Here is a 24,628-nt window from a genome sequence, read left to right as displayed (position 1 = left end):
GTGGGGAACATGTTACCTAGGAGAGGAGAGAGGGTTAGGGCTGTCGGCAACACCTCTATACACCTGTTTACTGTTCCCTAGAGTGGGGAACATGTTACCTAGGAGAGGAGAGAGGGTTAGGGCTGTCGGCAACACCTCTATATACCTGTTTACTGTTCCCTAGAGTGGGAACATGTTACCTAGGAGAGGAGAGAGGGTTAGGGCTGTCGGCAACACCTCTATACACCTGTTTACTGTTCCCTAGAGTGGGAACATGTTACCTAGGAGAGGAGAGAGGGTTAGGGCTGTCGGCAACACCTCTATACACCTGTTTACATTCCATTTCCTCATCCCCTCTTTCTTTACTTCCATATCTCCTGTTCTCCATCCATCTTACCATTGGGCTCTATCCCTCCCGCCCTCATCCATCACTTCCTCCCTCACTCATACCACTCCTCTATCCCTCCCGCCCTCATCCATCACTTCCTCCCTCACTCATACCACTCCTCTATCCCTCCCTCACTCATACCACTCCTCGATCGCCTCCCCCCGCATCGATCGCCTCCCCCCGCATCGATCGCCTCCCCCCGCATCGATCGCCTCCCCGATCGATCGCATCGATCGCCTCCCCCGATCGATCGCCTCCCCCATCGATCGCCTCCCCCGCATCGATCGCCTCCCCCGCATCGATCGCCTCCCCCGCATCGATCGCCTCCCCGCATCGATCACCTCCCCGCATCGATCACCTCCCCAGCATCGATCACCTCCTCCCTCGCTCTCAGCTTTAACAACTTCTTGGCATGTAGGAAGCTCCCAGCATTCTCTCTAACTTCCTCTTTCCTTCCATCCCTCCCTCCACCTCTCTCCTCCATCCCCCCATCCCCCTCTCCTCCCTCCATCCCCCTCTCCTCCCTCTCCTCCCTCCATCCCCCTCTCCTCCCTCCATCCCCCTCTCCCCCTCCATCCCTCTCTCCCCCTCCATCCCTCTCTCCTCCCTCCATCCCCCTCTCCCCCTCCATCCCTCTCTCCCCCTCCATCTCTCCCTCCTCCCCTCTCTCCTCCATCCCCTCTCCCCCTCCATCTCTCTCTCCTCCCTCCATCCCTCTCTCCCCCTCCATCTCTCCCTCCTCCCTCCATCTCTCCCTCCTCCCTCCATCTCTCCCTCCTCCCTCCATCTCTCCCTCCTCCCTCCATCCCTCTCTCCTCCCCCTCCCTCTCTCCTCCCCCCATCTCTCTCTCCTCCCCCATCTCTCTCCTCCCTCCCCTCCCTCCATCTCTCCCCTCCCTCCATCTCTCCCTCCTCACCATTGGGTTTGAGGAACTTCTTGGCATGTAGGTAACTCTCCAGCATTCTCTCGTTGAAGAGCATGTATCCCATGGGTTCAGAGATGATGATGTCCACCTGCTCTGGTAGAGAGATCTCCTCCACCTTCCCTGCTATCACCACCACACGATCCCCCATTCCGTTGGAGTTTACCAGCACCTACACACACGGGGTTAGAGTGTGTATGTGAGAGAGAGGCATCCTCGACCACGCGCTCTCAGTGTAGTCTAATTAACAACAACATCACTAAGCATCACCACAATAACAATATATCACAGCAAAATAAACGAACACACACTCATACTGTCAGTGTGGTAGGTGGTGGTCAGTGTGGTAGGTGGTGGTCAGTGTGGTAGGTGGTCAGTGTGGTAGGTGGTGGTCAGTGTGGTAGGTGGTGGTCAGTGTGGTAGGTGGTGGTCAGTGTGGTAGGTGGTGGTCAGTGTGGTAGGTGGTGGTCAGTGTGGTAGGTGGTGGTCAGTGTGGTAGGTGGTGGTCAGTGTGGTAGGTGGTCAGTGTGGTAGTTGGTCAGTGTGGTAGTTGGTCAGTGTGGTAGTTGGTCAGTGTGGTAGTTGGTCAGTGTGGTGGTGGTGGTCAGTGTGGTAGGTGGTCAGTGTGGTAGCGGTCAGTGTGGTGGCGGTCAGTGTGGTCAGTGTGGTAGGCGGTCAGTGTGGTGGCGGTCAGTGTGGTCAGTGTGGTAGGTGGTCAGTGTGGTAGGTGGTCAGTGCGGTAGGTGGTCAGTGTGGTCAGTGTGGTAGGTGGTCAGTGTGGTCAGTGCGGTAGGTGGTCAGTGCGGTAGGTGGTCAGTGCGGTAGGTGGTCAGTGCGGTAGGTGGTGGTCAGTGCGGTAGGTGGTGGTCAGTGTGGTAGGTGGTCAGTGTGGTAGGTGGTCAGTGTGGTAGGTGGTCAGTGTGGTCAGTGTGGTAGGTGGTCAGTGCGGTAGGGGATTGGTCAGTGTGGTAGGTGGTCAGTGTGGTAGGTGGTGGTCAGTGTGGTAGGTGGTGGTCAGTGTGGTAGGTGGTGGTCAGTGTGGTAGGTGGTCAGTGTGGTAGGTGGTCAGTGTGGTAGGTGGTCAGTGTGGTAGGTGGTGGTCAGTGCGGTAGGTGGTGGTCAGTGTGGTAGGTGGTCAGTGCGGTGGGTGGTCAGTGCGGTAGGTGGTGGTCAGTGCGGTAGGTGGTGGTCAGTGCGGTAGGTGGTGGTCAGTGCGGTAGGTGGTGGTCAGTGCGGTAGGTGGTGGTCAGTGCGGTAGGTGGTGGTCAGTGCGGTAGGTGGTGGTCAGTGTGGTAGGTGGTGGTCAGTGCGGTAGGTGGTGGTCAGTGCGGTAGGTGGTGGTCAGTGTGGTAGGTGGTGGTCAGTGTGGTAGGTGGTGGTCAGTGTGGTAGGTGGTGGTCAGTGTGGTAGGTGGTCAGTGCGGTGGGTGGTCAGTGTGGTAGGTGGTCAGTGTGGTAGGTGGTGGTCAGTGTGGTAGGTGGTGGTCAGTGTGGTAGGTGGTGGTCAGTGTGGTAGTTGGTCAGTGTGGTAGTTGGTCAGTGTGGTAGTTGGTCAGTGTGGTGGTGGTGGTCAGTGTGGTAGGTGGTCAGTGTGGTAGGTGGTCAGTGTGGTAGGTGGTCAGTGTGGTAGCGGTCAGTGTGGTAGCGGTCAGTGTGGTAGGTGGTCAGTGTGGTAGGTGGTCAGTGTGGTAGGTGGTGGTCAGTGTGGTAGGTGGTCAGTGCGGTAGGTGGTGGTCAGTGCGGTAGGTGGTGGTCAGTGTGGTAGGTGGTCAGTGCGGTGGGTGGTGGTCAGTGCGGTAGGTGGTGGTCAGTGCGGTAGGTGGTGGTCAGTGCGGTAGGTGGTGGTCAGTGCGGTAGGTGGTGGTCAGTGCGGTAGGTGGTGGTCAGTGCGGTAGGTGGTGGTCAGTGCGGTAGGTGGTGGTCAGTGCGGTAGGTGGTGGTCAGTGCGGTAGGTGGTGGTCAGTGTGGTAGGTGGTGGTCAGTGTGGTAGGTGGTGGTCAGTGCGGTAGGTGGTGGTCAGTGCGGTAGGTGGTGGTCAGTGCGGTAGGTGGTGGTCAGTGCGGTAGGTGGTGGTCAGTGTGGTAGGTGGTCAGTGCGGTGGGTGGTCAGTGTGGTAGGTGGTCAGTGTGGTAGGTGGTGGTCAGTGTGGTAGGTGGTCAGTGCGGTGGGTGGTCAGTGTGGTAGGTGGTGGTCAGTGTGGTAGGTGGTGGTCAGTGTGGTAGGTGGTGGTCAGTGTGGTAGGTGGTGGTCAGTGTGGTAGGTGGTGGTCAGTGTGGTAGGTGGTGGTCAGTGTGGTAGGTGGTCAGTGTGGTAGGTGGTGGTCAGTGTGGTAGGTGGTGGTCAGTGTGGTAGGTGGTGGTCAGTGTGGTAGGTGGTGGTCAGTGTGGTAGGTGGTGGTCAGTGTGGTAGTTGGTCAGTGTGGTAGTTGGTCAGTGTGGTAGTTGGTCAGTGTGGTAGTTGGTCAGTGTGGTGGTGGTGGTCAGTGTGGTAGGTGGTCAGTGTGGTAGGTGGTCAGTGTGGTAGGTGGTCAGTGTGGTAGCGGTCAGTGTGGTGGCGGTCAGTGTGGTCAGTGTGGTAGGTGGTCAGTGTGGTAGGTGGTCAGTGCGGTAGGTGGTCAGTGTGGTCAGTGTGGTAGGTGGTCAGTGTGGTCAGTGCGGTAGGTGGTCAGTGCAGTAGGTGGTCAGTGCGGTAGGTGGTGGTCAGTGTGGTAGGTGGTGGTCAGTGTGGTAGGTGGTCAGTGTGGTAGGTGGTCAGTGTGGTAGGTGGTCAGTGTGGTCAGTGTGGTGGCGGTCAGTGTGGTAGGTGGTCAGTGCGGTAGGTGGTGGTCAGTGTGGTAGTGGTCAGTGTGGTAGGTGGTCAGTGTGGTAGGTGGTCAGTGTGGTAGGTGGTCAGTGTGGTAGGTGGTGGTCAGTGTGGTAGGTGGTGGTCAGTGTGGTAGGTGGTGGTCAGTGTGGTAGGTGGTGGTCAGTGTGGTAGGTGGTCAGTGCGGTAGGTGGTGGTCAGTGTGGTAGTGGTCAGTGTGGTAGGTGGTCAGTGTGGTAGGTGGTCAGTGTGGTAGGTGGTCAGTGTGGTAGGTGGTGGTCAGTGTGGTAGGTGGTGGTCAGTGTGGTAGGTGGTGGTCAGTGTGGTAGGTGGTGGTCAGTGTGGTAGGTGGTCAGTGTGGTAGGTGGTGGTCAGTGTGGTAGGTGGTGGTCAGTGTGGTAGGTGGTGGTCAGTGTGGTAGGTGGTGGTCAGTGTGGTAGGTGGTGGTCAGTGCGGTAGGTGGTCAGTGCGGTGGGTGGTCAGTGCGGTAGGTGGTCAGTGCGGTAGGTGGTGGTCAGTGTGGTAGGTGGTGGTCAGTGTGGTAGGTGGTCAGTGCGGTGGGTGGTGGTCAGTGCGGTAGGTGGTGGTCAGTGCGGTAGGTGGTGGTCAGTGCGGTAGGTGGTGGTCAGTGCGGTAGGTGGTGGTCAGTGCGGTAGGTGGTGGTCAGTGTGGTAGGTGGTGGTCAGTGTGGTAGGTGGTGGTCAGTGTGGTAGGTGGTGGTCAGTGTGGTAGGTGGTGGTCAGTGTGGTGGGTGGTCAGTGCGGTAGGTGGTCAGTGTGGTAGGTGGTCAGTGTGGTAGGTGGTGGTCAGTGTGGTAGGTGGTGGTCAGTGTGGTAGTTGGTCAGTGTGGTAGTTGGTGGTCAGTGTGGTAGGTGGTGGTCAGTGTGGTAGGTGGTGGTCAGTGTGGTAGGTGGTCAGTGTGGTAGGTGGTGGTCAGTGTGGTAGGTGGTGGTCAGTGTGGTAGGTGGTGGTCAGTGTGGTAGGTGGTCAGTGTGGTAGGTGGTCAGTGTGGTAGCGGTCAGTGTGGTAGCGGTCAGTGTGGTCAGTGTGGTAGGTGGTCAGTGCGGTAGGTGGTCAGTGCGGTAGGTGGTGGTCAGTGCGGTAGGTGGTGGTCAGTGTTGTAGGTGGTCAGTGTGGTAGGTGGTCAGTGTGGTAGGTGGTCAGTGTGGTAGGTGGTCAGTGTGGTAGGTGGTCAGTGTGGTAGGTGGTCAGTGTGGTAGGTGGTCAGTGTGGTCAGTGTGGTGGCGGTCAGTGTGGTAGGTGGTCAGTGCGGTAGGTGGTGGTCAGTGTGGTAGGTGGTCAGTGTGGTAGGTGGTGGTCAGTGTGGTAGGTGGTGGTCAGTGTGGTAGGTGGTGGTCAGTGTGGTAGGTGGTGGTCAGTGTGGTAGGTGGTCAGTGCGGTGGGTGGTCAGTGCGGTAGGTGGTCAGTGCGGTAGGTGGTGGTCAGTGCGGTAGGTGGTGGTCAGTGTGGTAGGTGGTCAGTGTGGGTGGTGGTCAGTGCGGTAGGTGGTGGTCAGTGTGGTAGGTGGTGGTCAGTGCGGTAGGTGGTGGTCAGTGCGGTAGGTGGTGGTCAGTGTAGGTGGTGGTCAGTGCGGTAGGTGGTGGTCAGTGTGGTAGGTGGTCAGTGTGGTAGGTGGTCAGTGTGGTAGGTGGTCAGTGTGGTAGGTGGTGGTCAGTGTGGTAGGTGGTGGTCAGTGTGGTAGGTGGTGGTCAGTGTGGTAGGTGGTGGTCAGTGTGGTAGGTGGTCAGTGCGGTGGGTGGTCAGTGCGGTAGGTGGTCAGTGTGGTAGGTGGTGGTCAGTGTGGTAGGTGGTGGTCAGTGTGGTAGGTGGTCAGTGCGGTGGGTGGTGGTCAGTGCGGTAGGTGGTGGTCAGTGCGGTAGGTGGTGGTCAGTGCGGTAGGTGGTGGTCAGTGCGGTAGGTGGTGGTCAGTGTGGTAGGTGGTGGTCAGTGTGGTAGGTGGTCAGTGCGGTGGGTGGTCAGTGCGGTAGGTGGTCAGTGCGGTAGGTGGTGGTCAGTGCGGTAGGTGGTGGTCAGTGTGGTAGGTGGTCAGTGCGGTGGGTGGTGGTCAGTGCGGTAGGTGGTGGTCAGTGCGGTAGGTGGTGGTCAGTGCGGTAGGTGGTGGTCAGTGCGGTAGGTGGTGGTCAGTGTGGTAGGTGGTCAGTGTGGTAGGTGGTGGTCAGTGTGGTAGGTGGTGGTCAGTGTGGTAGGTGGTGGTCAGTGTGGTAGGTGGTGGTCAGTGTGGTGGCGGTCAGTGTGGTAGGTGGTGGTCAGTGTGGTAGGTGGTCAGTGCGGTAGGTGGTGGTCAGTGCGGTAGGTGGTCAGTGCGGTAGGTGGTGGTCAGTGCGGTAGGTGGTCAGTGCGGTAGGTGGTCAGTGCGGTAGGTGGTGGTCAGTGCGGTAGGTGGTGGTCAGTGCGGTAGGTGGTGGTCAGTGCGGTAGGTGGTGGTCAGTGCGGTAGGTGGTGGTCAGTGTGGTAGGTGGTCAGTGTGGTAGGTGGTCAGTGTGGTAGGTGGTCAGTGTGGTAGGTGGTGGTCAGTGTGGTAGGTGGTGGTCAGTGTGGTAGGTGGTGGTCAGTGTGGTAGGTGGTCAGTGCGGTGGGTGGTCAGTGCGGTAGGTGGTCAGTGCGGTAGGTGGTGGTCAGTGCGGTAGGTGGTGGTCAGTGTGGTAGGTGGTCAGTGCGGTGGTGGTCAGTGCGGTAGGTGGTGGTCAGTGCGGTAGGTGGTGGTCAGTGCGGTAGGTGGTGGTCAGTGCGGTAGGTGGTGGTCAGTGCGGTAGGTGGTGGTCAGTGTGGTAGGTGGTGGTCAGTGTGGTAGGTGGTGGTCAGTGTGGTAGGTGGTGGTCAGTGTGGTAGGTGGTGGTCAGTGTGTGGTAGGTGGTGGTCAGTGTGGTAGGTGGTGGTCAGTGCGGTAGGTGGTGGTCAGTGTGGTAGGTGGTCAGTGCGGTGGGTGGTCAGTGTGGTAGGTGAGGTCAGTGTGGTAGGTGGTGGTCAGTGTGGTAGGTGGTGGTCAGTGTGGTAGTTGGTCAGTGTGGTAGTTGGTGGTCAGTGTGGTAGGTGGTGGTCAGTGTGGTAGGTGGTGGTCAGTGTGGTAGGTGGTCAGTGTGGTAGGTGGTGGTCAGTGTGGTAGGTGGTGGTCAGTGTGGTAGGTGGTGGTCAGTGTGGTGGCGGTCAGTGTGGTAGGTGGTGGTCAGTGTGGTAGGTGGTCAGTGCGGTAGGTGGTGGTCAGTGCGGTAGGTGGTCAGTGCGGTAGGTGGTGGTCAGTGCGGTAGGTGGTCAGTGCGGTAGGTGGTCAGTGCGGTAGGTGGTGGTCAGTGCGGTAGGTGGTGGTCAGTGCGGTAGGTGGTGGTCAGTGCGGTAGGTGGTGGTCAGTGCGGTAGGTGGTGGTCAGTGCGGTAGGTGGTGGTCAGTGCGGTAGGTGGTGGTCAGTGCGGTAGGTGGTGGTCAGTGCGGTAGGTGGTGGTCAGTGTGGTAGGTGGTGGTCAGTGCGGTAGGTGGTGGTCAGTGCGGTAGGTGGTGGTCAGTGCGGTAGGTGGTGGTCAGTGTGGTAGGTGGTGGTCAGTGTGGTAGGTGGTGGTCAGTGTGGTAGGTGGTGGTCAGTGTGGTAGGTGGTGGTCAGTGTGGTGGGCGGTCAGTGTGGTGGGCGGTCAGTGTGGTGGGCGGTCAGTGTGGTACCTCTGCGTGCTGGGCCATGGTGCTAGCCTCCACAGCGTAGACCTTCCTGGCTCCGGCCTGCGCCGCAAAGAACGACAGAATACCCGAACCACAGCCCACATCTAACACCACCTAGAGAGAAGGGGAGGGAGGAAGAGGAAGAGAGATCACAGATCATTGGATTGGCAGCACACATAAATCAATCACTGTGTGTCTGTGTTTGGTACCTTGTCCTTAAAGTCACCGTGGTTCTGAAGGATGGCACGTTGGTAGGTTCCGGTCCGAACATAGTCCTGCATCATGTTCTGCTGCTGAGAGAGATAGCCATAGAACTGGAGGGAGAGGAGGGTCAAAGGGCAGAAGGCAAAGGTCATTCAGAGGCCAATCAGTCAAAGTTCAGCAGTTCTCTCCAATGTCTTTTAGACTTCATAATGCTGTGTTTGTCTCTGTGTGTGGTGATAAAAACATTGGTGGCTGAACTGATCGCTGTTCACAGTGGAAAAAGCAGCACTTCCTGTTCTTTCAATGCATTTTTCAGCAAAAGGTGTGTAAACTGTCGGGCCTAACAAAAGGTGTGTAAACTATGTCTACTTGCGTTACCCCTCCACTACACCACCATGTGAGAGTTGGATTAGATGGAACTGCAGGAAATGCCTTGCCAGTGCAGGTGTGTGTGTGTGTGTGTGTGTGTGTGTGTGTGTGTGTGTGTGTGTGTGTGTGTGTGTGTGTGTGTGTGTGTGTGTGTGTGTGTGTGTGTGTGTGTGTGTGTGTGTGTGTGTGTGTCCCACCTGAAAGTATTGCACGGCAGAGGACTCTTCTGTCCTGTCACTGAAGACTGAGTGTTCTGCATTGTGGCCCCGGCAACTCTTCAGAATGTTATAGAAGGAAGTAAACTCTACACACACACACACACACACACACACACACTCACTTAGAAACAGACTTTACATCACCACCGGTGAGGCAATCACTGCACAACTTTTGTAAAACATCCACACAGCCTACCTGCAGGTGTGGAGAACTGTAGCAGGACACTGTTGCAGCCCAGTGTGATGATGAATGACTGTTTCCCCACACGACTGCATTCCGTTTCCCTGGACAACGAACACTTGAAGACTGATGTCTCATCGCCTGTTGATAAACCACCAGAGACAGGTAAGATAAAGTCACACACACACACACACACACACACACACACACACACACACACACACACACACACACACACACACACACACACACACACACACACACACACACACACACACACACACACACACACACACACACACACACACAATATTTCCAAAGTAGAATTAAACCAACTTTTCAAAGCACTGGTAGGGAGTTAAAATGTCACTATCAGTGCTTCACCTGAAGCATCCGCAGAAGCATGTAAACAGGTGCAAGCGCCTGGCAAGCACACATACTTCTCTTTTCATCTTCAGGTGAGACATTTTAAACACAATAGTATTTTGAAAAAGTTGATTTAATTACACTTATTTGAATGGTCTCGTTCCTACACGTAATGGACCAACCGCCCGGGTAAAGTAAGTTCAAATATATCTTTCTATTCAACATTCTGGCTTGCAGAGGTCGAGGGAGTTAACTTTCCTGATCACAACGATTCAATTATCGCCCGACATCAAATGCAGTGAGATTCAACGTCGGGTTTCCAGGCTAACTGACGTTACTCTACAATGAAAGATGTGAAGCTACAGGACAAAGCCACCAAGATGTATAGGCACACCAAGCCTCAAACTTAGCATGCTAGTTACCTAGCCATCTCACAACGTTAATAAAGATGCTATTTTATACGTACTGTATCAATATTCTGGTAATAACCAGCCAATTTCTACAACATCGACATTAGTTAACTTTGGAAAAACACATTTTGGGTGAACTTGTGCTATCCCAACGCACCGGCCCATCACAGTGAAATGCTACCTGGTTAGCAAGATGCTAACGTCAGTTAGCCGCCGCTTTACTGATTGATTCTTCATAGCATCGTGAAGGTTTCTGCCACAAGGCAGGAAGCGCTAGCTAAACTAGCGGATAATCAATACCCCGGGAGCTGGTTATAGCAGCTACTTACTATTGGAGAGATTTAAGAGAGCCGTGTCTGGGGTGCTTTTAACCTCCAACCTCAGGGGCTGTTGCTCGGAGTGTCGCTGGATCTCTCCGTTCGCGTCCCCGATGGACCGCAGCCGCACGCAGGGAAACACCGATACCGCCATCTTTGCTACTTGACTTTGCTTCGTCGGCTCAGACTTCACCATCAAGCAAACTACGGTGCTGCTCGCTACTGCCACCCACAGTCAGTCGGGGCATAACAGAAGCTGCATCTTGTGAAATACCAAGACTATCTGCCTTTGTTTCTGAAACCTGGGGGACAGAGGGTAGTCCAATAATGTGTGTGTATATATCTCCATTAAAAAGTTTTGCGGTCACTTAGAAATGTTCTTGTTTTTGAAAGAAAAGCTTTTTTTTTCCCCCATTAAAATAACATTAATTGATCAGAAATACAGTGTAGACATTGCTCATGTAAATGACTATTGCAGCTAGAAACTACTGATTTTGTAATAGAATATCTACACAGGAGTATAGAGGCCCATTATAAGCAACCATCACTTCTGTGTTCCAATAGCACGTTGTGTTAGCTAATCCAAGTTGATCATTTTAAAAGGCTAATTGATCATTAGAAAACACTTTTGCAATTATGTTAACACAGCTAAAAACTGTTGTGCTGACTAAAGAAGCAATAAAACTGTCCTTCTTTAGACGAGTTGAGTATCTGGAGCAATAGCATTTGTTTTGTTGGCACATTGGAAGTATGCCTTTCAAAAATGTTTAAGCATCAACAATCTATCCAAATAACCACCCACATACATAAAGTAGTCACACACACAGTGGTAAATGTGATTTACTAGGTTGGAAACAGTTACAAAGTTCAGGCACAGAGGATAGACAGTATAACACAGTTACAAAGTTCAGGCACAGAGGATGGACAGTATAACACAGTTACAAAGTTCAGGCACAGAGGATGGACAGTATAACACAGTTACAAAGTTAAGGCACAGAGGATAGACAGTATAACACAGTTACAAAGCTCAGGCACAGAGGATGGACAGTATAACACAGCAAAGTTAAGGCAAGGAGTTAACACAGTTACAAAGCAGGCACAGAGGATAGACAGTATAACACAGTTACAAAGTTAAGGCACAGAGGATAGACAGTATAACACAGTTACAAAGCTAAGGCACAGAGGATGGACAGTATAACACAGTTACAAAGCTAAGGCACAGAGGATGGACAGTATAACACAGTTACAAAGTTCAGGCACAGAGGATGGACAGTATAACACAGTTACAAAGTTAAGGCACAGAGGATAGACAGTATAACACAGTTACAAAGCTAAGGCACAGAGGATAGACAGTATAACAGTTATAACACAGAGGATAGACAGTATAACACAGTTACAAAGCTCAGGCACAGAGGATAGACAGTATAACACAGCTACAAAGCTAAGGCACAGAGGATAGACAGTATAACACAGCTACAAAGCTAAGGCACAGAGGATGGACAGTATAACACAGCTACAAAGCTAAGGCACAGAGGATGGACAGTATAACACAGCTACAAAGCTAAGGCACAGAGGATGGACAGTATAACACAGCTACAAAGCTCAGGCACAGAGGATGGACAGTATAACACAGCACAGAGGCACAGAGGATAGACAGTATAACACAGCTACAAAGCTAAGGCACAGAGGATGGACAGTATAACACAGCTACAAAGTTAAGGCACAGAGGATGGACAGTATAACACAGCTACAAAGTTAAGGCACAGAGGATGGACAGTATAACACAGCTACAAAGTTAAGGCACAGAGGATAGACAGTATATCAGGTATCAAATTAAATCTCCTCATACAAGGCCGGTAGCGAGGCTGGAAGGTTCCACGCTCACAGTTCAACGATAAAAACAAACTGCGATACAGGCTGATGGAATCATAAAAAGGGCAGTCATGGTGATGTGGCTAATCAGTAACCTGAAACAAGCTGAAGCACCAGCTGTGGCATATGGAAATGAGTGTTGTTTGTCTTAGTTAAATACGTTCCCATTTGCTATAGTGTTATCTGTGACTGAATGTAGGCTAGTGGAAAACCACGCTATAGTGTTATCTGTGACTGAATGTAGGCTAGTGTAAAACCACGCTATAGTGTTATCTGTGACTGAATGTAGGCTAGTGGAAAACCATGCTATAGTGTTATCTGTGACTGAATGTAGGCTAGTGTAAAACCACGCTATAGTGTTATCTGTGACTGAATGTAGGCTAGTGTAAAACCATGCTATAGTGTTATCTGTGACTGAATGTAGGCTAGTGGAAAACCATGCTATAGTGTTATCTGTGACTGAATGTGGCTAAAACCATGCTATAGTGTCATCTGTGACTGAATGTAGGCTAGTGTAAAAACACGCTATAGTGTTATCTGTGACTGAATGTAGGCTAGTGTAAAACCACGCTATAGTGTTATCTGTGACTGAATGTAGGCTAGTGTAAAACCACGCTATAGTGTTATCTGTGACTGAATGTAGGCTAGTGTAAAACCACGCTATAGTGTTATCTGTGACTGAATGTAGGCTAGTGGAAAACCATGAGAAGGACATGAGTATTTCCAGGGAAAAAGGCCAAGGACAGGAGTGTCTTCCTAAAAAAAAAGTTACAGGAGGGCACAACAATGTAACATTTAAGATCACATTAGTATCATCACAACCGAATGAACAAACCCTTCGATAAAAAGGCAGATTATTTCATAAAATAGGTCGACGAAAGTTTAAAAGAAACATGTAACTGCCAGTCTCTTGTATAGAGTACAACTGGGGAGATGTGGTTAGTGTTCTGCATGAATTCTAGATTCTAATTCTATGGTTCTGGATCCCTGGGTTGAGAATGTCAACCTGTACCATGTGGTAGTTTGTACCAGGAAGTATACTGCACGTGGAACACAAGCAATAGAAGGTGACAAGACAGCATGTAGGCCAATCGGCTAGAACTGTAGGTTAAACATCAATACGTACCCTGGTTAAAACATTCAACGGTTGGTCACTTCCTTATTGTGCTGAACATGTCGTCAGACACATAAGTTGCATCCCAAATAACACCCTATTCTCTATATACTGCACTATAGGGCTCTGGTCAAAAGTAGGGCACTATATAGGGAACAGGGCTCTGGTGAAAAGTAGTGCACTATATAGGGAACAGGGCTCTGGTGAAAAGTAGTGCACTATATAGGGAACAGGGCTCTGGTGAAAAATAGTGCACTATATAGGGAACAGGGCTCTGGTCAAAAGTAGTGCACTATATAGGGAATAGGGTGCTATTTGGGAGACAACTCAAAGGCACATTCACTGGCTGCCTGCCTGTCAGAGGCTGATATCATACTGGTGGAAAGTACAGTGCATAGATACAAGTTAGGGTTGGAGAACTACAGTAACTTTACAAAACTTGACAGATTTTTCCAGAAATTCCAGTAGAAGATTCCTGGGTTTTCTGCTTATTCCCTCCCGATTCCAGGAATCTTACAACAGGAATTTCTGGAAAACTGGGGAATTTTCAGGAAGTTACAACCCAAATACAATGTCATCATCATGATCATCATAACAAATAGGAAATCACATCAACATCCTGAACATACATGTATAATGGCACTACTAGGCTTTATCTTAATACATGGACTGTCTAGCCTGGTCCCAGATCTGTTTGTGCGGTCTTGCCAACATCTTTGGTCATTGTCATGCTTTGGCATGCCAGATCTGGGATCAGGCTAGAGGTTAACATTGGGAGAGCTGCAACACACAAATGGACCAGCAGTAGAGAGAGCAGAGGAAGGGTCCCTCATAGGACATACAGCAACAACTCCTCCTCCATACACTGACTGCTGCTACAGAGAGAGACAGAGGGGGGGGGGAGAGACACAGACAGAGGAGGTGGGGGGAGAGACACAGACAGAGGAGGTGGGGGGAGAGACACAGACAGAGGAGGTGGGGGGAGAGACACAGACAGAGAGAGAGAGGGGGAGAGACACAGACAGAGAGAGAGAGGGGGAGAGACACAGACAGAGGAGGTGGGGAGAGAGAGAGAGAGAGAGAGAGAGATACAGACAGAGGGGAAGGGGGGAGAGACACAGACAGAGGGGGAGGGGGAGAGACACAGACAGAGGGGGGAGGGGGAGAGAGACACACAGAGAGAGAGAGAGAGAGAGAGAGAGACACAGAGAGAGAGAGAGAGAGAGAGAGAGAGAGAGAGAGAGAGACACACAGACAGAGGGGGTGGGGAGAGAGGGAGAGAGAGAGAGATACAGACAGAGGGGAAGGGGGAGAGACACAGACAGAGGGGGAGGGGGAGAGAGACACACAGAGAGAGAGAGAGAGAGAGAGAGAGAGAGAGAGAGAGAGAGAGAGAGAGAGAGAGAGAGAGAGGGAGACACACAGACAGAGGGGGTGGGGAGAGAGGGAGAGACACAGACACAGAGAGAGAGAGATGGTAAATAAACTAAATACTATCAACCACACACATAATTATTATAATTAGGAGCATCTGACATATTGCCAATTCACCAGCATCTATCTCCTCCAAAACCCAGACAGGAGACTGCAACAGGTGAGTGACTGGAAAAGAGAGGAGGAGGAGGAGACTGCAACAGGTGAAAGAGTAGAGAAGAGAGGAGGAGACTGCAACAGGTGAGAGAGTGGAGAAGAGAGGAGGAGACTGCAACAGGTGAGAGTGGAGAAGAGAGGAGGAGACTGGAACAGGTGAAAGAGTGGAGAAGAGAGGAGGAGACTGGAACAGGTGAGAGAGTGGAGAAGAGAGGAGGAGACTGGAACAGGTGAGAGAGTGGAGAAGAGAGGAGGAGACTGCAACAGGTGAGAGAGTGGAGAAGAGAGGAGGAGACTGCAACAGGTGAGTGACTGGAAAAGAGGAGGAGACTGCAACAGGTGAGAGAGTGGAGAAGAGAGGAGGAGACTGGAACAGATGAGAGAGTGGAGAAGAGAGGAGGAGACTGGAACAGGTGAGAGAGTGGAGAAGAGAGGAGGAGACTGGAACAGGTGAGAGAGTGGAGAAGAGAGGAGGAGACTGCAACAGGTGAGAGAGTGTAGAAGAGAGGAGGAGACTGCAACAGGTGAGAGAGTGGAGAAGAGAGGAGGAGACTGGAACAGGTGAGAGAGTGGAGAAGAGAGGAGGAGACTGCAACAGGTGAGAGAGTGGAGAAGAGAGGAGGAGACTGCAACAGGTGAGAGAGTGGAGAAGAGAGGAGGAAACTGGAACAGGTGAGAGAGTGGAGAAGAGAGGAGGAGACTGCAACAGGTGAGAGAGTGGAGAAGAGAGGAGGAGACTGCAACAGGTGAGAGAGTGGAGAAGAGAGGAGGAGACTGCAACAGGTGAGAGAGTGGAGAAGAGAGGAGGAGACTGGAACAGATGAGAGAGTGGAGAAGAAAGAGAGGGAAAAGAGGAGACAAAGGTGTACATCCTTAGAACAGGCTGCAGAGAGACTCTGGAGAGAGAAGGAGAAGAGGAGAGTGGATGAAGGTGTCCTAGACTACCTCAGAACAGGCTGCAGGAATTAGAGGGGTGAGAAAGGAAGAGGATAGGAGACTGTGTACTAGGTTACCTCAGACCAGACTGCAGGACTTGGCAGAGAGAAGGAGGAGAAGAGGATAGGAGACTGTGTACTAAGTTACCTCAGACCAGACTGCAGGACTTGGTAGAGAGAAGGAGGAGAAGAGGATAAGAGACTGTGTACTAGGTTACCTCAGACCAGGCTGCAGGACTTGGTAGAGAGAAGGAGAAGAGGATAAGAGACTGTGTACTAGGTTACCTCAGACCAGGCTGCAGGACTTGGCAGAGAGAAGGAGAAGAGGATAAGAGACTGTGTACTAGGTTACCTCAGACCAGACTGCAGGACTTGGTAGAGAGAAGGAGAAGAGGATAGGAGACTGTACTAGGTTACCTCAGACCAGACTGCAGGACTTGGCAGAGAGAAGGAGGAGAAGAGGATAGGAGACTGTGTACTAGGTTACCTCAGACCAGGCTGCAGGACTTGGCAGAGAGAAGGAGAAGAGGATAGGAGACTGTGTACTAGGTTACCTCAGACCAGACTGCAGGACTTGGCAGAGAGAAGGAGGAGAAGAGGATAAGAGACTGTGTACTAGGTTACCTCAGACCAGACTGCAGGACTTGGCAGAGAGAAGGAGGAGAAGAGGATAAGAGACTGTGTACTAGGTTACCTCAGACCAGACTGCAGGACTTGGCAGAGAGAAGGAGGAGAAGAGGATAGGAGACTGTACTAGGTTACCTCAGACCAGGGTGCAGGACTTGGCAGAGAGAAGGAGGAGAAGAGGATAGGAGACTGTGTACTAGGTTACCTCAGACCAGACTGCAGGACTTGGCAGAGAGAGTTAATAATATTTTTTTTTTGGGGGGGGGGGCTTATATTTGTCCTATTACACACGTGTGTAATGTAAATGTGTTTCTTGCATATCCCAACTCCCCCTGTGGGGTCACAACCAGGGTCACCATTGTACAGCACCCCTGGAGTAATTCGAGTTAAGTGCCTTGCTCAAGGGTACAGCGGCAGATTTTTCACCTTGTCGGCTCCGGTGTCCGAACCAGTGACCTTTTGGTTACTGGTCCAATGCTCTAACCTCGAGGCGACCTGCCGAGAAGAGGAGGAAGAGGAGGGGAGAGGACAAAGGTGTTCTAGGCTACCTCAGAACAGGCTGCAGGACTTGGGGGGTCTGAAGGGGTTGTCACTGGAGGGGACCCCCATCAGGAGAGGGTCCTGCTGAGCGTTCTGCAGACAGTAGTTCTTCAGGTCCACTGCAGCCTGGGACACCTGGGGGTTCATTATAATAATTATTCATTACAGAATACAAAAAGATATATGACTGGGACTGATGCATTATGGGGCGGCTTCCCAGACACAGATTAAACCTAGTCCTGAACTAGACAGTGATCTCAATGGAGAATGTCTATTAAAAGCTGTTATTAGTCGAGGACCAGGCTGAATCTGTGTCCGGGAAACTGCCCCTAGATACTATATACACCACGGCTCTCCAACCCCGTTCCTGGAGAGAAACTATCCTGAAGCTTCCCTCCAACCCCGTTCCTGGAGAGAAACCCTACTGTAGGTTCACTCCAACCCCGTTCCTGGAGAGAAACTATCCTGAAGCTTCCCTCCAACCCCGTTCCTGGAGAGAAACTATCCTGAAGCTTCCCTCCAACCCTGTTCCTGGAGAGAAACCCTCCTGTAGGTTCACTCCAACCCTGTTCCTGGAGAGAAACCCTACTGTCGGTTCACTCCAACCCTGTTCCTGGAGAGAAACCCTCCTGTCGGTTCACTCCAACCCTGTTCCTGGAGAGAAACCCTACTGTCGGTTCACTCCAACCCTGATCTAGTGCACCTGATTGTAATAATTATCTGGTTGATGCGTTGAATCAGGTTGGTTACAACTGGGGTTGGAGTGAAAACCTACAGGAGCTACATACACTATGGACCGGTTCCCCCGGACACATACCAAGGAGCAGGTTTAATCTGGGAACCCGGGCCTGTATGCTACTAACACATGACAGGTGTAGACAGTGGAGAGCTGACATGGAGGAAACATGGTCTCCGTACTGCATATTGACTGGCTGCTTCACTGCTTGGTATGGCAACAGCACCGCCCTGGATCGCATGGCGCTACGGAGGGTTGTGTGCTGCGTCACTGCTTGGTATGGCAACAGCACCGCCCTGGATCACATGGTGCTACAGAGGGTTGTGTGCTGCGTCACTGCTTGGTATGGCAACAGCACCGCCCTGGATCGCATGGCGCTACAGAGGGTTGTGTGCTGCGTCACTGCGTGGTATGGTAACAGCACCGCCCTGGATCGCATGGCGCTACAGAGGGTTGTGTGCTGCGTCACTGCTTGGTATGGCAACAGCACCGCCCTGGATCGCATGGTGCTACAGAGGGTTGTGTGCTGCGTCACTGCTTGGTATGGCAACAGCACTGCCCTGGATCGCATGGTGCTACAGAGAGTAGTGTGGACGGCGCAGTACATCACAGGGACTGAGCTCCCTGCCATACAGGACCTCTATCAGGTGGTGGGAAAAGAAGGCCAAGACACCAACCACCCAAAGCCAGACTATTTTCCACACAGCAACAGGTACCGGTGCATCAAGTCTGACACCAACAGGCTCTTGAACAGCTTCTATCCCAGAGCAATACGACTGATACATAGATACAGAGTTGACCTTTGAAATAAAAGGTCAATAAAGACCCATCAAACACACTGTCACTCCAACACACACACACACACACACACACACACACACACACACACACACACACAGGGCCCTACACACTGTCACTCCAACACACACACACACAGAGCCCTACACACTGTCACTCCAACACACACACACTCACAGGGCCCTACACACCGTCACTCCAACACACACAGGGCCCTACACACTGTCACTCCAACACACACACACTCCAACACACACAGGGCCCTACACACCGTCACTCCAACACACACTCACACACACACAGGGCCCTACACACTGTCACTCCAACACACACACACACACAGGGCCCTACACACTGTCACTTCAACACACACACACACACAGGGCCCTACACACTGTCACTTCAACACACACACACACACAGGGCCCTACACACTGTCACTCCAACACACACTCACAGAGCCCTACAAACTGTCACTCCAACACACACACACACAGGGCCCTACACACTGTCACTCCAACACCCACACACACACAGGGCCCTACACACTGTCACTCCAACACACACACTCACAGGGCCCTACACACCGTCACTCCAACACACACTCACAGAGCCCTACACACCGTCACTCCAAAACACACTCACAGAGCCCTACACACAGTCACTCCAACACACACTCACAGAGCCCTACACACCGTCACTCCAACACACACTCACAGAGCCCTACAAACTGTCACTCCAACACACACTCACAGGGCCCTACACACCGTCACTCCAACACACACTCACAGAGCCCTACACACTGTCACTCCAACACACACACACACACACAGGGCCCTACACACTGTCACTCCAACACACACACACACAGGGCCCTACACACTGTCACTCCAACACACACTCACAGGGCCCTACACACTGTCACTCCAACACACACACACAGGGCCCTACACACTGTCACTCCAACACACACTCACAGGGCCCTACACACTGTCACTCCAACACACACACACACACAGGGCCCTACACACTGTCACTCCAACACACACTCACAGGGCCCTACACACTGTCACTCCAACACACACACACACACACACACAGGGCCCTACACACTGTCACTCCAACACACACACACACAGGGCCCTACACACTGTCACTCCAACACACACTCACAGGGCCCTACACACTGTCACTCCAACACACACACACAGGGCCCTACACACTGTCACTCCAACACACACTCACAGGGCCCTACACACTGTCACTCCAACACACACACACACACAGGGCCCTACACACTGTCACTCCAACACACACACACAGGGCCCTACACACTGTCACTCCAACACACACTCACAGGGCCCTACACACTGTCACTCCAACACACACACACAGGGCCCTACACACTGTCACTCCAACACACACTCACAGGGCCCTACACACTGTCACTCCAACACACACTCACACACAGAGCCCTCCTACACACTGTCACTCCAACACACACTCACAGCTACTCTGTGTGTATCTTATATCCAGTATCCCTGTCCCCTTACCCCTATACATATCTACCTCCATCCCTCCAGTATCCCCTTACCCCTATACATATCTACCTCCATCCCTCCAGTGTCCCCTTACCCCTATACATATCTACCTCCATCCCTCCAGTATCCCCTTACCCCTATACATATCTACCTCCATCCCTCCAGTATTCCTGTCCCCTTACCCCTATACATATCTACCTCCATCCTCCAGTGTCCCCTTACCCCTATACATATCTACCTCCATCCTCCAGTGTCCCCTTACCCCTATACATATCTACCTCCATCCCTCCAGTATCCCCTTACCCCTATACATATCTACCTCCATCCCTCCAGTGTCCCCTTACCCCTATACATATCTACCTCCATCCCTCCAGTATCCCCTTACCCCTATACATATCTACCTCCATCCCTCCAGTATCCCCTTACCCCTATACATATCTACCTCCATCCCTCCAGTATCCCCTTACCCCTATACATATCTACCTCCATCCCTCCAGTATCCCCTTACCCCTATACATATCTACCTCCATCCCTTCAGTATCCCTGCACATGTAAATATGGTATTGGAATAGATTTCCTGTATATAGAATACTGACCTACATACTGTACTTCAGATTTCTTATTTCACATGTTTTTTTTTCTAGCAATACATTGTTATTGATTATTGCGTTGTCGGGTTTTGAGTTGACAAAAAGGCATTTCACTGTTCTTGTGTATGTGACATTAGAACTCGTACCGCACTGGTGTTACTACACAGCCTCATTTCCATAGTAACAGATGTCAACACAGAAGTTTTGAATACATTCTCTAGTGACTAAACGGCCGTTAGGCTACAGCTGGATTTCCAATGCAAAGAAGAGAGTACTTCATGCCCTGTACAGGAAGTAGCCTTCCCCCATTCATAGATACTAACTACTTTAGTGCTTATTGACGATAAGTGTCTTCTGACCAGGGGATCTTTGTTAGGAGCCCTGATGCTTGCCCAGTTATTGACAATAAGTGTCTTCTGACCAGGGGATCTTTGTTAGGAGCCCTGATGCTTGCCCAGTTATTGACAATAAGTGTCTTCTGACCAGGGGATCTTTGTTAGGAGCCCTGATGCTTGCCCAGTTATTGACAATAAGTGTCTTCTGACCAGGGGATCTTTGTTAGGGGCCCTGATGCTTCCCCAGTTATTGACAATAAGTGTCTTCTGACCAGGGGATCTTTGTTAGGAGCCCTGATGCTTGCCCAGTTATTGATAAGTGTCTTCTGACCAGGGGATCTTTGTTAGAGCCCTGATGCTCCCCAGTTATTGATGATAAGTGTCTTCTGACCAGGGGATCTTTGTTAGGAGCCCTGATGCTTCCCCAGTTATTGATAAGTGTCTTCTGACCAGGGGATCTTTGTTAGGAGCCCTGATGCTCCCCAGTTATTGACAATAAGTGTCTTCTGACCAAGGGATCTTTGTTAGGGCCCTGATGCTTCCCCAGTTATTGACAATAAGTGTCTTCTGACCAGGGGATCTTTGTTAGGAGCCCTGATGCTTCCCCAGTTATTGACAATAAGTGTCTTCTGACCAGGGGATCTTTGTTAGGAGCCCTGATGCTTCCCCAGTTATTGATGATAAGTGTCTTCTGACCAGGGGATCTTTGTTAGGAGCCCTGATGCTCCCCCAGTTATTGACAATAAGTGTCTTCTGACCAGGGGATCTTTGTTAGGAGCCCTGATGCTCCCCCAGTTATTGATAAGTGTCTTCTGACCAGGGGATCTTTGTTAGGAGCCCTGATGCTTCCCCAGTTATTGATGATAAGTGTCTTCTGACCAGGGATCTTTGTTAGGAGCCCTGATGCTTCCCCAGTTATTGATAAGTGTCTTCTGACCAGGGGATCTTTGTTAGGAGCCCTGATGCTCCCCCAGTTATTGACAATAAGTGTCTTCTGACCAGGGGATCTTTGTTAGGGGCCCTGATGCTTCCCCAGTTATTGATGATAAGTGTCTTCTGACCAGGGGATCTTTGTTAGGAGCCCTGATGCTTCCCCAGTTATTGATGATAAGTGTCTTCTGACCAGGGGATCTTTGTTAGGAGCCCTGATGCTTCCCCAGTTATTGATGATAAGTGTCTTCTGACCAGGGGATCTTTGTTAGGAGCCCTGCTGCTCCCCCAGTTATTGATGATAAGTGTCTTCTGACCAGGGGATCTTTGTTAGGAGCCCTGATGCTTGCCCAGTTATTGATAAGTGTCTTCTGACCAGGGGATCTTTGTTAGGAGCCCTGATGCTCCCCCAGTTATTGACAATAAGTGTCTTCTGACCAGGGGATCTTTGTTAGGAGCCCTGATGCTTCCCCAGTTATTGATAAGTGTCTTCTGACCAGGGGATCTTTGTTAGGAGCCCTGATGCTCCCCCAGTTATTGACAATAAGTGTCTTCTGACCAGGGGATCTTTGTTAGGGGCCCTGATGCTTCCCCAGTTATTGATGAGAAGTGTCTTCTGACCAGGGGATCTTTGTTAGGAGCCCTGATGCTTCCCCAGTTATTGATGAGAAGTGTCTTCTGACCAGGGGATCTTTGTTAGGAGCCCTGATGCTTGCTATAAACATGAAAACACATTGCTTGTGGTACCGTTCTGGAAACATAAGGGACGCATCAAGAGGCGTCACTACAGTCCCTGGTTCGATTCCAGGCTGTATCCCATTTGGCCGTCATTGGGAGTCCCATAGGGCGGCGCACAATTTGCCCAGCATCGTGTGGGTTTGGCCAGGGTAGGCTGGCATTGTAAATAAGAATTTGTTCTTAACTGACTTGCCTGGTTAAATAAAGGTTAAATAAAAACATCTCATTTCAGCGAGAAATACATTTTCAAAACAACATGTAAATGATTAGACACCATAATAGAGTTTACGGTCCGTGTTCCTACACGGCCATATGTCCATGTTACAGCGCTTGTTTGCGGAAGACATAGCTAATTAGCACAGGTGGCGGCCTATCTAGCTGCTCCAAACACCTGTGCGTAACGCGTGCCACATTTTTGTAACAATGCGAAGGGCTCCGCTTAGCTCCACATTGACATGATTGGTTGACGGTGTGGGGGCGGGATTGAACTCCTGGAAAGAGATCGGGGAGGTAATGGTGATAGATGTGGTAAGGAGGTCATTGGAATGCAGACAGTGGGGGATAGGATGCTGGATTGGTGCACAGACAACAAATCTGAAATAAAGGGGATATTTGTCAAATCCGTCATGATTGATGTATTGTAAGAGGCCCACACTGTGTTTACTAAAATCTGATTTAGATATACTTGGCTGTTTTCACTGCATAACATTTAGACGTTGTGCCTTTTCAGGTTTAGAAGAAGTGACTGCTAAATGCTAACTCCCATTCGTATAAACTGGTAGCATAACTAGCTTACAGAAATCATTGGTGGTAGTCAGTCGTTAAACTAATGCAGTTGATTGGTGACGTGAACAAGTATTGGGGTTGACATCCATACAAGAATCACTCCGATTTAACCTCAACATAGTGTGAAATGCACATAGCCAAGGGGAGTGGTCCTGAGGGTGCAGCACCCCCTGATAAATCTTTTAACTGATCATTCATATTCCCCCCCATCAAATTAGTGCACTAGGCCTTTTAGGCTACTCGTGTATGGGCTGAGGAAATACTGGTCAGCAGAGCGGGGAGAAATGCCGCCCCCTAATGGCTACAATAAGATACACACGTCAATAATCGATTTCCTGAAACGGTTTTCGCAACCTATGCTGATATGCCCCTAGTCTTTAATGTCAGATAGAAATACTCTTTCAAATAAAAAAACACACACCTACTGTAGACATAGCCCTTCCCCAACCACTGTCGATGGCTACAGTAACTGTACATGTTATTATTTAAAATATTATGAGAGAAGACAAGGGGCATATTAGCATAGGTTCCCGAAAGCGATGATTATTGACCTTAAAAACACAGCTTCAGAATTGTAGTTTACATACACAGAGCCAAATGTGGGCGAATGTAATGGCTGAAAACCCTACATGCGGAAAAGGGTTTTCGGGAGCTAGAAGTAGCCTAGCTACACTAGACAGGGAGAGTTATATGGCAAGTTTACTTAGAGAAAGAAAAAATGGCTTCGGAGTATTACTAACCCGTGGGAATGTCTCATCCTAGATAGGCCAACACGCAGACCCGACTTCCAATCTATTTCACTAGGCCACCGATGCAGGACCATGGTCCTAGGACTGTCTCGATAGCAGGCAAACGTTGATTGAATTATGAATGACTTTCCTATTTGATCGACGTTATTATTTTGGCTGTCAACAACACTAGCCTACGGACAGGAGGCGACGATGTAGACTAGCCTACTACTGTTCAATAGACATTTGTAACATGACAACATTGAAACAAGGTAGCAACATGTACAACTTGTATTGCACCTAACATGACAACTTCATAAAGCAACATTTGCATCATTGTAACTTCGTGTTTGCTACTTTGTTTCACGTCACTATTCTACTCCCAGCGACAGGAGTGTCGTTAACAGCTCTTCCGCGTTAGTGTTGCTGCTACGATCCCGTTTACCTTGATCCTACGGACACTGGCCTCCAACCGCAGCTGTTTCACTACTCTCTGAGCGACGACCAAGTTGCTGCTGGCGTTGTTGTTTGACATGTCGAGGGTCAGAAGAGTGAAAGTAGGTGAATCCTTACTAGGGCGACTGTGAGAGAAAGGGTCAGAGTTGTGAAGCAGTCCGTCCGTCCTTCTCGCCCCGCCCACTCGACACAATGTTTCCTCAACCACATTCTAATTGGTTGTCGGTCAATCGATCACCGACCACGGTTACATTCACACGAACTATTTGATATTACAACTGATTATGGGTGAAGGCCGAGTATGGCAATAGTCATGTAAACACCTTGCTCTTCTTATCGTAAATCGGCGTAAGGTCATGATCGAAGTAAGCATAAGTTGATTAAAACACCTGGGTTTCTGAGCAATTTGTAAAACATTATTAGGACACGTAAACAGCATAATCGCCGTAGCACCCGGTAGCGCAAGCTTCGCTCTCCGCGCGAATGAGAT

The 24,628-nt window shown here is 50.9% G+C and overlaps 2 protein-coding genes across 4 annotated transcripts in view; both read right to left on the bottom strand.

The window, feature by feature from the left end:
- The window catches only part of LOC124018584 (histone-arginine methyltransferase CARM1-like), a 35,694-nt gene extending 25,662 nt beyond the window's left edge, over positions 1–10,032 (bottom strand). Inside the window, exons 1-6 of one of the 2 annotated variants that reach the window (XM_046333921.1) lie at positions 9,835–10,032; positions 8,745–8,870; positions 8,528–8,634; positions 7,967–8,071; positions 7,761–7,871; positions 1,285–1,462 (exon numbers count right to left, since the gene is read on the bottom strand). In XM_046333921.1, the coding sequence (XP_046189877.1) occupies positions 1,285–1,462; positions 7,761–7,871; positions 7,967–8,071; positions 8,528–8,634; positions 8,745–8,870; positions 9,835–10,018 (811 nt within the window). In that variant the 5' untranslated portion in view covers positions 10,019–10,032. The remainder of the gene's footprint in view (positions 1–1,284; positions 1,463–7,760; positions 7,872–7,966; positions 8,072–8,527; positions 8,635–8,744; positions 8,871–9,834) is intronic. The other variant, XM_046333920.1, reaches the window with a different exon arrangement.
- A 2,171-nt stretch (positions 10,033–12,203) lies between these two features.
- On the bottom strand, positions 12,204–24,283 carry LOC124018585 (guanine nucleotide-binding protein G(I)/G(S)/G(O) subunit gamma-5-like). Of its 2 annotated transcripts, none has more exons than XM_046333922.1 (3): positions 24,128–24,283; positions 16,509–16,635; positions 12,204–13,683 (listed from the first exon to the last, which is right to left on the bottom strand). In XM_046333922.1, exons 1-2 carry the CDS (start codon positions 24,215–24,217, stop codon positions 16,510–16,512), a joined length of 216 nt encoding a protein of 71 aa, XP_046189878.1. In that variant the 5' UTR covers positions 24,218–24,283; the 3' UTR covers positions 12,204–13,683; position 16,509. The 2 variants fall into 2 exon arrangements, with proteins under 2 accessions (XP_046189878.1, XP_046189879.1); XM_046333923.1 differs by having other exon boundaries at positions 12,204–13,680.
- Between the last annotated feature and the right edge of the window lie 345 nt (positions 24,284–24,628).

Source organism: Oncorhynchus gorbuscha, unplaced genomic scaffold, assembly GCF_021184085.1.
Source record: "Oncorhynchus gorbuscha isolate QuinsamMale2020 ecotype Even-year unplaced genomic scaffold, OgorEven_v1.0 Un_scaffold_550, whole genome shotgun sequence".
Lineage (NCBI taxonomy): Eukaryota > Metazoa > Chordata > Actinopteri > Salmoniformes > Salmonidae > Oncorhynchus > Oncorhynchus gorbuscha.
This window is presented reverse-complemented; position numbering and strand designations above follow the sequence as displayed.

Bases quoted from the DNA above. Each gene is read 5' to 3' on its own strand.
- LOC124018585 (XM_046333922.1), bottom strand. From the start codon at position 24,217: ATGTCAAACAACAACGCCAGCAGCAACTTGGTCGTCGCTCAGAGAGTA. The intron at 16,636-24,127 runs GTAAACGGGATC...ATGAACCCCCAG, and splicing joins CCAGTGTCCGTAGGATCAAG to GTGTCCCAGGCTGCAGTGGA.